The 15654-nt window shown below is 49.7% G+C and overlaps 1 protein-coding gene across 2 annotated transcripts in view; it reads right to left on the bottom strand.

The window, feature by feature from the left end:
* The window catches only part of ADAMTSL5 (ADAMTS like 5), a 287008-nt gene that overhangs the window by 15115 nt on the left and 256239 nt on the right, over positions 1 to 15654 (bottom strand). For both annotated transcript variants that reach the window (XM_078668537.1, XM_078668538.1), the window contains one exon: positions 2206 to 2301. In XM_078668537.1, coding sequence (XP_078524663.1) covers positions 2206 to 2301 — 96 coding nt within the window. The remainder of the gene's footprint in view (positions 1 to 2205; positions 2302 to 15654) is intronic.

Genomic DNA, 15654 nt, shown 5'->3' with positions numbered 1-15654 from the left:
TTGTTGTTTTACATCCAGTAATGTATGTCCCTCCATCTTTCGCCTGTGCATTTAAGAGTTCATAGGGACCCTCTGCTGAAATTCAAGCATATGTGAGTGACTTGAGAGCAGAATGGGCACATGAGGCCAAATGACAGGCGAGTAGTCGTTGGAGAGGGGCGCATGTGTTGGTCGGGGAGAGGACAGCAGGAGGCAGAAAGCTTTGGTGGAGAGAGGTGGATTTTGGCCTGCCAGAACTGGCTAATGGTTGGCTCTTCCTGGAGGTGGTGAATTGGATCCTACGAGTGCATTTGATGTGAAATTGCTCTAAAGCGGAGGATACATGAAAAGGGCAGGTTCTGTTGGGGTAGTCCGTTAAAAGGTTTTGAATACTGAACACAACTAAGTTAAAGATTAATTTCATTTTTAGGCTGGAGGTGGGGTGAGTAAAAGTGTTTATCTGGAGGAGGAGCTGGATGGTGGCAAATGTGTTTTTGAATAGGTTCATGAATTGTGGGTGCTGGTGTCGTTTCTGGCCAGAGCTGGAGTATTAGCACTGAAGACCTCACCGGACGGCGATAGGATGAGAAGGCGTGTGCCCACCTGGAGGGAGATGGTAGGGGTAAGATTGAAGGAGAATGGCATTTGTTGACGCAGAGAGGGGACGGGTGAGGAGAGCAGCTAGACAACGATGCCCGGTTAGCTTCCTGTCACTGTGGTCTGAAGAAATGGTCACATTTAGAGCAGAAGGCTTGAGATAGTGGGACAGGGAGCCGGGGTGTGACCAGGGGGGGGGGGTCAGAACATGGAGGCTCCAGAGATGCTGGAGTGGACTTGACAGTTTCTTGGATCTCTTGAGACCACGTAGATTTGGTGAGAGATAGGAGGCTTGGGTAAGACAGACGGGGTATTCATTACTCAGACTGGAGCCCGAGTCAGGCAGGTGCGAGTAAAGACAACCGATGGTGTAGTGATCGCAAGGACAGGTTTATTCATTGCTTTAATGCCCACAACACAACCTAAACTCCTATGCTATAGCCCAGTGGGCGTCTTTCTAGCCCCTTGAGAAGATGCAACATTTCCTGCGAGAGAAGAGGACCATAGGTTAACAACCCCGGAGATAAAGGCAATCTCTGATCAACGCAAACATGTGGAGATGAGCACTTCCCCTTGGCCTGAAGGTCCTACTGGAGGATAACAAGAATAGAGGACCCTTCGATAGAGGAAAGAGTTACAAAATGACTTTCACAATTTGTGTGTCTGTATTGAGATGCGAGCTAAAGTAATTAACTTGTGCAGAAATAGAACTCTAACTTAGTAGGGGCGCGTTACAAACAGAGTGCGGCTCTTTCCATCTCGGTAGTAAACAAATTAGTTTGCATAAATCCTGAAGACGCAGAGAAAGGATAGAGTTCCCATCTGTGAGGGACGTGACAAGCTGGTCTGTCCGCTTTCAAGCCCTGCATTGTAGTGACATGTGCGCCACATAGATGGGTGTTCCGACTAGTGTCCACATACATAATTGCACCTGTAGACAAAAGTTGGGATGGGTGAGCCCCACGTAATTGTAAAATACTGCAGCTCTGAGGCTGGTGAATAAGAGCTCGAAGAGCGTAGGATGGCAATTAGAATATCAAAGATGACTTTCATTTTGGGAACCGCCGTGAAAGGATCGGTCCTCTGCTCCGCAAACCGCGAGTATTGAGGGGTTCCATGGCCATAATCTGAAGAACAAGTCCTTGTGAGAACGGCCGGTGTGGCAGCAGGGGAACAAGTTCCAATAAGGAGGTTTTTTTCTGATAAAAGATTGTCCCTGGCTCTTCTGGTAGAGGTGCGCAGCGGGCAGCAAAGACTGCGTTGCGCAGGTGGTCTTCTGGGGTGCCACAGTCACCCTAGGATCATGGAGGAAGGGCGTCGGACCTCGGTACCAGTGTTGAAGGTATTCTGTAGGGGTGTCTGATGAACCTCTGGAAATGTGGGCTGGCGCCTCTACTGGGGCGTAAAGCTGCTGATAGAGGGATCCCAGGAGCGCAGAAGAAGTAGAGTTAGACCAAGTGCTAAGGATGCTCAGGGATCTGCTGCTGAGAGAGAGAGGGGACTGCTGCTGAGGTTTGAGGTGGGTTCAGAGGTTGTGAAGCCATGAGCCAGGTTAATCCTGAAGCAGTGCACAGAAGAATACTGACCACAAAGGCATCATGTAAACAAAGTAAGACTAGTCTTTCTTACCACTTGTGTCATCTTCTCGAGGACCGGGATCAGCCGGAGGAGCTCCTCGTCTTCAGGGTCCCCAAGCCAGCTCTTCACCGGGATTCGGTTAAAATTCTGCAATGAGAGGGAAAGAGATGGATGAAGAGGAGGAGGGCAAGGGTCTGAGCTAATGGAGTAAATGGTTCATTAAGAAAAGTGGAGAGAATCCAAGAATAGATAGGGCTATGAACAAAGAGTGAAAAGGTCCATGAAGACATCCGGAGAGGGTCTGTGACCAGATGGTAGGAGAGTCCGTGAAGTGAAGGAAGCTGGCTTGGTATATGGTGCACACTTATTTGAGCGTAGCACCCTGCACCAACCCAGGCGACCCTTATGGTGTTTTTAGTGGTTTGGACAACCTTAGAAAGATTTGTAAGTGGTAGCTGTGGAGAGCAGCCTTCTGGTTTAGTCTAGGAGGAATGTAAAGCAGCTGGTTTCACCAGAATCTAATCTTATAGTGCTCATCTTTCACAAAGACATCTATCTCTTCAATAAAGCACCTTATGTTTCATAATCGATTGTCAGACAAACAATATAGACTTTCCTCTCTTCTCCCATGACAAAGTAAGCTTTCAACACTAACAACAAGAGGAATTAAACCTTTCAGCCAAATTCCTTTTGATTTCATTTGATACGGGGGAGGATGCTAAAGCTACCCTGCAGCGGCTGCCCAGATAAAACTATCATAGAGAAGCTGCCACCCGAGCCAATGCAAAACCAGATTATGAAATATTGCCATATTGTCTATCAAAGCATACAAACAACCACCTAACCTATTAAACCTGCTTGCAACATTTTACAAGAAATCAAACTATGGACAAATGAAAATACAAGTTCTTATAGTGGGACAAAAATGCAGAACTTGCAGACATGTCCAAATAACCCATCAAAGTGACTGATAACCTCTCCAGATAACTTTATCTTTCTCTTGGAAACCGGTGAACATGGTCTTTCATCTCTTCAGTGACCCTTCCCGGTCTATTCAAAGACCCTCTCACTGTCTCTGTGTCTATTCATAGACCTCTCACTGTCTCTGCGTCTATTCATAGAGCTCTCACTGTCTCTGCGTCTATTCATAGACCCCCTCACGGTCTCTGCGTCTATTCATAGACCCTCTCACTGTCTCTGCATCTATTCATAGACCCCCTCACGGTCTCTGCGTCTATTCATAGAGCTCTCACTGTCTCTGCGTCTATTCATAGACCCCCTCACGGTCTCTGCGTCTATTCATAGACCCTCTCACTGTCTCTGCGTCTATTCATAGACCCTCTCACTGTTTCTGCGTCTATTCATAGACCCTCTCACTGTCTCTGCGTCTATTCATAGACCCTCTCACTGTCTCTGCGTCTATTCATAGACCCTCTCACTGTCTCTGCGTCTATTCATAGACCCTCTCACTGTCTCTGCGTCTATTCATAGACCTCTCACTGTCTCTGCGTCTATTCATAGACCTCTCACTGTCTCTGCGTCTATTCATAGACCTCTCACTGTCTCTGCGTCTATTCATAGACCTCTCACTGTCTCTGCGTCTATTCATAGACCTCTCACTGTCTCTGCGTCTATTCATAGACCTCCTCACGGTCTCTGCGTCTATTCATAGACCTCTCACTGTCTCTGCGTCTATTCATAGACCCTCTCACTGTCTCTGCGTCTATTCATAGACCTCTCACTGTCTCTGCGTCTATTCATAGACCTCTCACTGTCTCTGCGTCTATTCATAGACCTCTCACTGTCTCTGCGTCTATTCATAGACCTCTCACTGTCTCTGCGTCTATTCATAGACCTCTCACTGTCTCTGCGTCGATTCATAGACCTCCTCACGGTCTCTGCGTCTATTCATAGACCTCTCACTGTCTCTGCGTCTATTCATAGACCTCTCACTGTCTCTGCGTCGATTCATAGACCCCCTCTCGGTCTCTGCGTCTATTCATAGACCCTCTCACTGTCTCTGCGTCTATTCATAGACCTCTCACTGTCTCTGCGTCTATTCATAGACCTCTCACTGTCTCTGCGTCGATTCATAGACCCCCTCTCGGTCTCTGCGTCTATTCATAGACCCTCTCACTGTCTCTGCGTCTATTCATAGACCTCTCACTGTCTCTGCGTCTATTCATAGACCTCTCACTGTCTCTGCGTCTATTCATAGACCTCTCACTGTCTCTGCGTCTATTCATAGACCTCTCACTGTCTCTGCGTCTATTCATAGACCTCTCACTGTCTCTGCGTCTATTCATAGACCTCTCACTGTCTCTGCGTCGATTCATAGACCTCCTCACGGTCTCTGCTTCTATTCATAGACCTCTCACTGTATCTGCGTCTAATCATAGACCCTCTCACTGTCTCTGCGTCATTCATAGACCTCTCACTGTCTCTGCGTCTATTCATAGACCCTCTCAATGTCTCTGCGTTTATTCATAGACCCTCTCACTGTCTCTGCGTCTATTCATAGACCCTCTCACTGTCTCTGCGTCTATTCATAGACCTCTCACTGTCTCTGCGTCTATTCATAGAGCTCTCACTGTCTCTGCGTCTATTCATAGACCTCTCACTGTCTCTGCGTCTATTCATAGACCTCTCACTGTCTCTGCGTCTATTCATAGACCTCTCACTGTCTCTGCGTCTATTCATAGACCTCTCACTGTCTCTGCGTCGATTCATAGACCTCCTCACGGTCTCTGCGTCTATTCATAGAGCTCTCACTGTCTCTGCGTCTATTCATAGACCTCTCACTGTCTCTGCGTCTATTCATAGACCTCTCACTGTCTCTGCGTCTATTCATAGACCTCTCACTGTCTCTGCGTCTATTCATAGACCTCTCACTGTCTCTGCGTCGATTCATAGACCTCCTCACGGTCTCTGCGTCTATTCATAGACCTCTCACTGTCTCTGCGTCTATTCATAGACCTCTCACTGTCTCTGCGTCGATTCATAGACCCCCTCTCGGTCTCTGCGTCTATTCATAGACCCTCTCACTGTCTCTGCGTCTATTCATAGACCTCTCACTGTCTCTGCGTCTATTCATAGACCTCTCACTGTCTCTGCGTCGATTCATAGACCCCCTCTCGGTCTCTGCGTCTATTCATAGACCCTCTCACTGTCTCTGCGTCTATTCATAGACCTCTCACTGTCTCTGCGTCTATTCATAGACCTCTCACTGTCTCTGCGTCTATTCATAGACCTCTCACTGTCTCTGCGTCTATTCATAGACCTCTCACTGTCTCCGTCTATTCATAGACCTCTCACTGTCTCTGCGTCTATTCATAGACCTCTCACTGTCTCTGCGTCTATTCATAGACCTCTCACTGTCTCTGCGTCGATTCATAGACCTCCTCACGGTCTCTGCGTCTATTCATAGACCCTCTCAATGTCTCTGCGTTTATTCATAGACCCTCTCACTGTCTCTGCGTCTATTCATAGACCCTCTCACTGTCTCTGCGTCTATTCATAGACCTCTCACTGTCTCTGCGTCTATTCATAGACCTCTCACTGTCTCTGCGTCTATTCATAGACCTCTCACTGTCTCTGCGTCTATTCATAGACCTCTCACTGTCTCTGCGTCTATTCATAGACCCTCTCACTGTCTCTGCGTCTATTCATAGACCTCTCACTGTCTCTGCGTCTATTCATAGACCTCTCACTGTCTCTGCGTCTATTCATAGACCCTCTCACTGTCTCTGCGTCTATTCATAGACCTCCTCACAGTCTCTGCGTCTATTCATAGACCTCTCACTGTCTCTTCAGACCCTTCCCAGTCTATTCATAGACCCTCTCACTGTCTCTATTCATAGACCTCTCACTGTCTCTGCGTCTATTCATAGACCCTCTCACTGTCTCTGCGTCTATTCATAGACCCCCTCTCGGTCTCTGCATCTATTCATAGACCCCCTCACTGTCTCTGCGTCTATTCATAGACCTCTCACTGTCTCTGCGTCTATTCATAGACCTCTCACTGTCTCTGCGTCTATTCATAGACCTCTCACTGTCTCTGCGTCTATTCATAGACCTCTCACTGTCTCTGCGTCTATTCATAGACCTCCTCACGGTCTCTGCGTCTATTCATAGACCTCTCACTGTCTCTGCGTCTATTCATAGACCCTCTCACTGTCTCTGCGTCTATTCATAGACCTCCTCAGGGTCTCTGCGTCTATTCATAGACCTCTCACTGTCTCTTCAGACCCTTTCCAGTCTATTCATAGACCCCCTCTCGGTCTCTGCGTCTATTCATAGACCCCCTCACTGTCTCTGCGTCTATTCATAGACCCCCTCACGGTCTCTGCGTCTATTCATAGACCCCCTCACGGTCTCTGCGTCTATTCATAGACCTCTCACTGTCGCTGCGTCTATTCATAGACCCTCTCACTATCTCTGCGTCTATTCATAGACCCCCTCACGGTCTGCGTCTATTCATAGACCCTCTCATGGTCTCTGCGTCTATTCATAGACCCTCTCACTGTCTCTTCAGACCCTTCCCCATCTATTCATAGACCCTCTAAAAGTGTCCACATTTAATATTAGATCATAAAAAATGTTTGGTCATACATATTTATAAAGAATTTGTAGCAATCAATAGTACGGTTTGCAAATACCCAATCCTTTCCATGGACTTCTTATGAAGAGTGTACTGGTTTCCAGAAGCTGACTATCTCAGTAAAACGTCCAGTGTTGAGTTTGTGGAGGGTAACATTTGCATGGAATTGTGGTGGCGCGACATGAATGCCATTTCAGATCTGAGTGCATCATCGACATGACATAGATGCACCTATGGTTTCCGCTTCGTTCAGCAGAGTTACCCATTTTTTTGTTTGAATATGTTTATTGCATTTTGTCATTATACAACAGTACACATACGTAGGTATAGCAAATAAAAGGTGCTGTTACTTAAGTCATGGAGTCCCAGATTTTGTGGACCATCCCACCCACATGGAGGTATGGCGGGAAAGAGCAAACTATACCGGTGCACAGTTAGACAGCATGACAAATTGGCATTGCAGTAGCTGTTGTGTGTTACATTTACATTCAGTAATGGCAGTGCCCAATGTTGATGCAAAAGAACTTCTGCATTGCGACTGCATATCTTAGACTCATTTCGTATAGCGCACAAAGTATACCATGACCGGAGAAACAGAGCAGGTGTTCACATTGGCAACATATTACACATTCAAAATTGCATTTGAAAACTACTAACTATACAAAACAATTCCAGATATAGAGGAAACCATAAACCATGTGGTGTCTGTCAGCGGTCATGTGTGTGTGTGGAGCTGGAGGAGAGGAGTGTAATCCAAATGTGACATGTCAACGGCAATGTAGTATTCGTAGGAGTCTTCACCTGTGCAGTAGGGTGTAAGGGAAGCGCCGTGGAGGGGGGGGGGAGCGGGGGCAGGGAGGAGGGAGAAAGGGAGGGGGAGGGGAAGGTTGGGAGCGAGAAGAACGTTGGGTGTGCCATAGGTGAATATGGGGTAAACGCTCACACAATACCGTTCCGTAGACACACTTGGTGGTAGGCCACCAGGGCACCATCCCACTCCAGCGCAATAGGGTACATCCGGAGTCCCGCCGTCTCCTCCCGGTGCAGTGCCACACTCTCAGCCCTCGCCCAAGCATCCAGTGAGCGACGCCACTGCACCGTTTGGGGGGGCAGACTATGTTTCCAACGCCTGGTAATGAGACGTTTCGCCGTAATCAGGCCTAGATCCCAGAATCTCGCTTGGACTTTCGTCTGCTTCGTCCTTTTAAATAACCCCAACAGACAAACTTCCCAAGTATGTGGTAAGGTACCCCCTGTCGCCCCCGCCAAGGCAGTCGACACTGCGGTCCAATATGGCTGCAGCAGAGTGCAGGACCAGAGGACATGTGGGAACTGTGCGTCCACAAGTCCGCATTTAGGGCATTCTGTCGTAGTGAGTCCAAAGTAACGATTAATTTTGTCTGGGGACAGATACGCTCGATGGATCACATAGTACTGTATGATCTTGAAGCGTGCATTGCGTGGAACGTGTAGAGCTCCAGCCAGCACCCTCGCCCACTCTTTGTCAGTCCAGTCCCGCCCTCTATCAGCTGCCCATTTGTCTCGTAGGCGCTGAGGGGAGAATTGCGTGTGCAACGCTTGGGCAATCCAATGCACAAGGTGAGACCCATGTCCCACCACATGTAAGTATTGAATGAGCAGGTGTATTGGTGGTTCCTCCGTCAGCGGTCCCCAGGCTCTCGTCAGTGTGTGTAGCAGTTTCGCATATGTCAGGAATTGTCCTGCCGGCAAACCTGTGCTGTCTGTTAGCGTCTCGAAAGGGAGCAATGCTCCCTCCTCAAACAGGTCGCCCAAGCTTTCTAAGTCTGCTGCTCCCCAGCTTTCCAGTAGTGGCGCCGTGAGCATCCCGGATCCCCAGGGCGTGCCCAGCAGTGGTAGGTTAGGCGCGTACGGTTTCACCTCAGCAGTGAGTTTCATGCTTCTCAAGAAGCACTTTCTCGCCACCTCAAGGTGAAATTGGTTCTGAACATGTGACTTAGCCAAAGGATGAAACAACGCATGTACCTGCGGGACCGACAGGATCATCGCTGTCGTGGCCGTATCACTCAAGTTACGTCCACTCAGCCAGTAGGCCACCCATTGCAGCTGTGCAGCCAGGTAATACAACTCGTGATTCGGGACCGACAGCCCACCACTATCGGTCGCGGCATAAAGGGCTTTCAAAGCCACCCTGGGACGGCCTTTGTTCCAAATCAGTCGCCTATGTATAGTCTCTAGCTCGCGAAAGGTGCGAACCGGCACATATACCGGCAGGTTTGCATAATAGTACAGTAGCCTAGGCAAAACAATCGCTTTTGCCAGGGCAATACGGCTGGGCACATTCAGCGGGAGAGTATTCCAGAAGGAAACTTGCACTGTAAGCGAAGAGATCGCTCTCGTAAGGTTGCCTTCCAGGAGGTCCGTGGGGTCGCGGTACACATGGACTCCTAGATAAATGAACACTGTGGGGTACCAGAGGAGCCGCTCGCCCATAATCATGACGTCACACTCCGGGACATCTGCTGCAAAAGAGTACACCCCCGACTTTGCCCAGTTGACGCGCAACCCCGACATTTCGCCAAAGCTACTGAAAATGTCCGTGAGTGCTCGGGGGAAGCAGGTCAGGTCCCTGACATAGAGTAATAAGTCATCGGCATAGAGCGACACCGAATGCATCCCATCCATCAACGGGATCCCCCAATTCTCGCCAGAAGCACGCAATTGTGCCGCCAGTGGCTCCACCATGAGCGCAAAAATCAGGGGGGGGAGGAGACATCCCTGTCTCGTGCCCCTGCGGACACTAATCGGATCTGAGAAAAGCTTGTTCGTTTGAACCCGCACTACTGGTGCAGAGTAGAGGAGTTCCACCATGCGGAGGTAGGCTGCACCCAGCCCAAATTTCTCCAGCACCAGCGCTAGGTAGGGCCACTTCACTGAATCGAACGCCTTTTCAAGATCAAGGATTACGCACCCCGAGTGGGGCCACTTGGTCACCGCCAGATTCTGCACTCGAAATAGCCGTCTAATGTTGTAAGACGTGCTGCGGGTAGGGACAAACCCGTTTTGGTCCGCGTGCACTAGGGCTGGGACCAGAGGTGCCAGTCTCTGGGCCAACGTAGATGCCAGAATCTTATAGTCCGTGTTAAGGAGGGCAAGTGGCCTGTAGGACCCCACATTCAATGCATCCTTGCCTGGTTTCAAGAGTGAGATCACATTGGCTTAGTTTAGGGACAAAGGGAGTACTGCATCCCGTATCGCCGCCCCGTGCACCCGCAGCAGTTCGGGAATGAGAATGGTGGAATACGCCTTATAAAACTCCGCCGGTAGACTATCAGGCCCGGGGGACTTGCCATTCGAAAGAGTATATTACAGCTCGGAGTTCTTCTGCAGTGAACGGCGCACCTAGTTCCTCACACTGCGCATTAGTGACCGTCGGCAATAGGCCGCCTGATAAATACTCAGCAATCTCTACTGTAGTAACTCTCAGGCGGGTACAGTACAAGGATCTGTAGTGGCTCGAAAATGCCTCATGGATGGCCCTCTGAGTGTAGACCACGTCACCCTGCGTAGTGCGGATCGACATCACCGGTAACGTTTGGGTGTCTCTCCTGACCAGCCAGGACAAAAGTTTGCCAGCTTTATCTCCAGCATGATGCACGCGCGCAGAGTGTGCTGCATAATTCAAGTTCTTCAGTCTTTCAAGGAGTTGCGTGTGCTTTCCGCAAGCGTCTAGCAGGTTCGAGTCGTCCCCCTCCACTGCCTCCCGTTCGCCCGATAGTAGTGTTGTCTCCAATTGTGTCAGTTCCCTGTCCACCTGGTGTCTTAATCCGGCCTGTGCTCCCAAGCAATGACCCCTCACTACCACCTTGAATGCGTCCCATTCAACCTGCGGGGTGGATGCGGTATCAGTATTGTCTTCAAAGTACTGTAAGACACGATTCGAGAGCAGTTCCCGAAAGGGAGCATCCAGCAAGATATCCGGCTGGAGGCGCCACGTGGGCACCGGCGGGTGCGGGCGCACCCAGGCAAAGTGAAGTGTGTGTGGATTGTGGTCCGAATGAGTGCGACCCAGGTAGTAGGAGTCAGTGACTAAGGGCAAGAGATCGCTGGTCAGCATGAATCTATCGAGTCTGACATGCAACGCGTGAGCGCCCGAATAGTACGAGTAAGTCCGTGTGGTAGGGTTGCGGCTGCGCCAAGCGTCAGTGAGATCCCATTGTGTTGCCCAGTCAGTAAATGTGCGCGACGTACCGTGTATCGTCGCATGCGCCAAAGGAGGGGCGGATCTATCTAACACTACATCGAGGACACAATTATAGTCGCCTCCTAGCAGAAGCGGTACCCCTGGCCATGCTGCAATCGCCGCCGATAAGTGTGTGAGGAAGCGTCCATGGTCGACGTTGGGAGCGTAAATAGATGCCAGAGCAATGTGTTGGCCGTCTAGGTTGCCCTGAAGTAACACATATCTGCCTACCTTATCTATGTTGCTATGCGTCATGGCAAAAGGGACCCCCGGGCGAATCCATATGAGTGCCCCACGCGCGAAGGCCGAGTAGCCTGTAGCATATAGCATATATTTGCCCCCTCCAGCGGCGGCGCAGTGTATGTATCTCCGGTTCCGTCAGGTGCGTCTCTTGTAATAGCGCTATCTGCACCTGGTGCCGCTTGAGGTACGAGTACACCTGATAGCGACGTGAGGGGGTGTGCATACCGCGTACATTCCAAGTGCAAAATTTAACCACAGCCATTACAACATTTCTTCTCCTCCACCCAGTGCCCCCACCCACCCACTGCACCACAAGCTATGACCCACCAGTTCGGATCATCACAGAATGTCTCACGCATTGCCCACTGATTCGCATCAGCTCTCCTACACACATTAGGGGGAGGGGAATGTTGCACCAGACCTGTAACCATAAAAAACATAATAACAATGCCAAAAGGTCGACTGCAAACCATGCCGTCGTCCAAACGCTCTAATGAGCACCAACTGTTCGTGAGTTCAATAAGAAAGAAGGGGGGTTCACTAAGCACGTATTCTAAATGCACTTATGATACATGCAGTAATGACATAGGCACTCCTCCCATGCCACAGGCGTCCAATGTCGCACAGCCCAATGTCAGCAGAGGCACACTGTTCCAGGCGCTAACAAGGCGGCAGTAATCCCGCAGCCACTGCAGACAGTTCACATGTAAAGACTTACCACCGTGGGGCAGCACACCTACATCCCCCGTCTAGACCCACAGAAACAAGGCCCTTGGTAGCAATGGGCCATCAGCCTGCTCAGCATTCAGGGCCTGCGTGTCCGAAACCAGGCTTCTCCCCAGTGCCCACCAAAGCAACATCGTAGTCTTCCCGGTCGACAAAAAATGCAGGGGCACTTAAGTCGCAGGAAAGTGTCGCACTCCTCTCTGTTGCTGCCAGTGAGTCTGCAACAGTGCTAATTAAGCAAATCCGCTGTCTGTGGTGTGACATCCGGGAGTTCAACCGAAACCTGAGAGTCCGGTAGGCCATATATATATTCATCACTCCCCACGGCACCAGGACTGGCACCCGCAGCCGGGGCGTCCGGCTGTGAACCGCTAATTTCCGCCACTCTGCGGATAGCTTCCTGCTGCTCCTCGTTGCGGTGTTCAGGGGTAGGGCCAATGTTCGCCTCTGGGTGCACCAAGCTCGCCGTCGAGTGTCTTCTGCGTCGGCGACGTCAAGCACCTCCTCCACGACGGGATCTCAGGGGTGGGCCACCCGGGTCCGGGACAATTCCCGAGTCCAGCCAAGTCTCAGCAGCCTCCGGGGTGTTGAAGAAGTATGTTTTATCCTGTGCTACAACCCGTAGGCGGGCAGGGAATAATAGGGAGTATTTAAGTGCCATGCGGCGGAGTCGCTGCTTGACGTCCAGAAAGGAGTGCCGCTGCCGCTGTACCTGAATTGTATAGTCCTTCAGCAGAGTTACCCATGAAGAAGGTTTGCATATTGTGGTGCCATGTATGGTCCAATGACCATGATTGAAGTGCAGGAAGGCTGCACTTCAATCCACAAGGCTTTGTCCAAGGTAATGAAATGTGTGTGCACAAAGATACATCCACTGTTTCTTGTGGTTGCAGTGTCTGGAATGGTGGTTGGAAACTTTGGTCGGCAACAATACAATGCTTGGGTTTCAAATGTACAGTGCAGCATTTCCATGCTTGCTAAGGCGGCTTTCCATAGAAGAGTCCACTTTTTGTATTTTACAAAGGAAAGTAATTGTGCCTTGTTTGACACTTTTACTGTCTAAAACCCAATATTTTCAGATTAGTTTCAGTGAGAGCAGAGAGGTTCTGAGAAGATTTCAGTTCCAGAAAGGATTGGCTAACAGACTCATGACTGTGGCAAAATGTGAACCCTCCAGTCTTTTCTCTGGTGAATGTTTATGTATGGAGGTAAACCAGAAATAGATCAAAGCTGTTGCCATGTGATGTTTGGTTATTGTGCAACTCCCTCATCCCGCCCCCCGGACAAGTGGTGTGCCATAGGTTTGCTGCTGCACAACTGTGGATCTTTTTTTAAACCTATATTTTCTCCTAGGTATGTTTCCCTGGCACAGTAGTCGTGGCTGTGTACCCCATTATTGATGTTCATGGTTTACTGTAAATAAGCAGATTTTCTGTTTCCCTGTGAAAGAAAGTGTTTCTTCAATATTCAGATGTTCTGTTGCATTCAGTCAGCGTTGCATTGGAAGCGGTCTTCGGTGGGCTTCAGATCGGTGGTCATTTTTGGAGGAGATCCTCTCTCATCCATGAATTAACGTGCCCTCCAATCTTGCTTCACTGCTTCATTGCTACCAAGTAAGCAGTCTAGCCATGCTTTAAAACCCCAAATAGTTATACTTTACTACTAAATGTTCTCTTAGATGTTTACCACTGGTTTGCATTTGCGTAGCAGAGCATATTGGAAGAACATCGCACACAAAAGGTTACGTTTCTCATCTCACTTGATTTCCAGATGAAAGGTTGGGCTAGGAGTGTTCGCGACTCTGGTAAAAGTGTTTTCCACCTGTCAAGAGGCTAATATTACGGGCCTTGGACTCAAAGCTTTTCCACCCTGCATGTTTAGGTAACTCTGTCCCCACCCAATTTTAATTTTTAGCTTGTAGTCAATGTGTAATATTAAAACACAATTCTCCACTATGGATTTTATCTTGGGGTTAGTCAGAATGTCCCCAAATCATTACAGTCAAACCCTACAAGCTGCTCTTATTCAACACCAGAAAAAAAGGTTGGGTCAGTTCAAAGCATGATTCCACACACAGACACCCACTGGAGGTAGGAAACCAGGGCAGACGTTTTATCCTTTACTGGTGGAGTTAAATTCTGCATCTGATAGAGACATCTAGCCACAGATTCCTCACCGTTGAATTTCCCAGGTGTTTCACTGGATCCAGAAGATCTTTCTTTGAGCAATACCCCTGCGCGCCGGTAGGCGGCATCGGTCAACTCCATGTGATGGAGTTGGCGCTGCTGTGTCGTCTGCATTCCCTATAAAGCCACCACCTCGTCCCCTGACATCAGTTGTTTTCTTTCTACTCCAGCCAGCGCAGATCCGTGAAGAGAGCTACCCTCTGTCACTTTTTCGCAACATTTTGTTGACTCCTTTTTTGGTCGGTAGGTTTTTCCTCATGTCCAAGAAGACTGCTGGGTTCGAACCCTGCGTGCTGGTTGTTGTGCCATGTTGGTGACCAGCCCAAACCTGGTTTGTCTCTGGTGCCTTGGTAAGGATCACAACTCAAAGTCATGCTTTGACCGCTGGGCCATGGCGCCGAAAGCTTTGAGGGAGCCGTCCCTAAAGCTGCTTGTGGCCTGGCACTCGGCACCACCTCGGTCTCCTCAGAGGTCTTGTTCACAGTTCCGGTCGAGAGGAAGGTCCGGGCAAAGTTCTGGGGGACCTAAGTCTTCATCCTCCCACCCTAAGTCATTGAGTAGGTCAAAGGTACAGAGGAGTCTTGGCGTTCTAGGCCTTGTTCTTCTGAACATGCGCCTGGCTCTGCGCCACACTTTCCAGTGTTCACAGTAGCAGGAGCGACGGCCGCCCAGCAAAAAATAATTTTAGGACACCATGTGCCTAATATTTGGGCGGCCTGACCCTCCCCCTGTACCTTTGGGCTCCGGAGGCTCAGAGGGGGCTCCATCGGGTTCAGCGCCGGCTGTACTGCCCCTGCACCGATGACACCCTATGGATCTGGCGATAGATCCAGACCAACGCCGGTCATGCCATTGTGACTTTTCCCGGCCGAACACCGAGACTCCCGGCACCAGCCCCATTCTCATCCCCAAAGACGAATCAGCACCTACTGACACCAAAACCCGGCGCAGACAGAACCCTTAGGCCCTAGGTTGGTTCCTCAGCCTAGGAATGGAGAAAGATTGGGAGGGGTCGCTGGACCCTTTACAAGACCAGTCTTATCAACACATGGACTGGTAGAAGGAATTGGGTGAGGCCAACGGACTGGATACCTCAAGATTCTGAACTGCTTTCTCCCCCTACCATGGCTACGAAGGAGGGATCATCATTTGCTTTGGTGGTGAAAAAGGCATCTGTGGTTCTGACCTTTAGCTCTCTTCTGTGGCAATCAAAACTAATATCTTGATAGGTGTCCTGTAGCTAGGTGTTGCCTCTTTAGATCCCTGGCTACTCTTCAACAAGACCTTAACTGATTTCCTACTGGGAACCTTGTCCAAGCCAAGCACATGGCCTCCTGTGAATAAGATAAATTGCCCGCTGCCATCGCCCTGCACCGGCGACCCAACTATCCTCACCAACCACCCTACCCCCGGGAGCTTGGTGGTCCAGGCCTCTACCTGCCATGGTGCATTCCCTTTCACAACCCCAGACTGGGAATCCAAGAGGTTAGACAGTTGGGATAAGAAAATGTTATTTGTAGCAT

This window comes from Lissotriton helveticus, chromosome 12 (assembly GCF_964261635.1).
Source record: "Lissotriton helveticus chromosome 12, aLisHel1.1, whole genome shotgun sequence".
Classification (NCBI taxonomy): Eukaryota; Metazoa; Chordata; class Amphibia; order Caudata; family Salamandridae; genus Lissotriton; species Lissotriton helveticus.
This window is presented reverse-complemented; position numbering and strand designations above follow the sequence as displayed.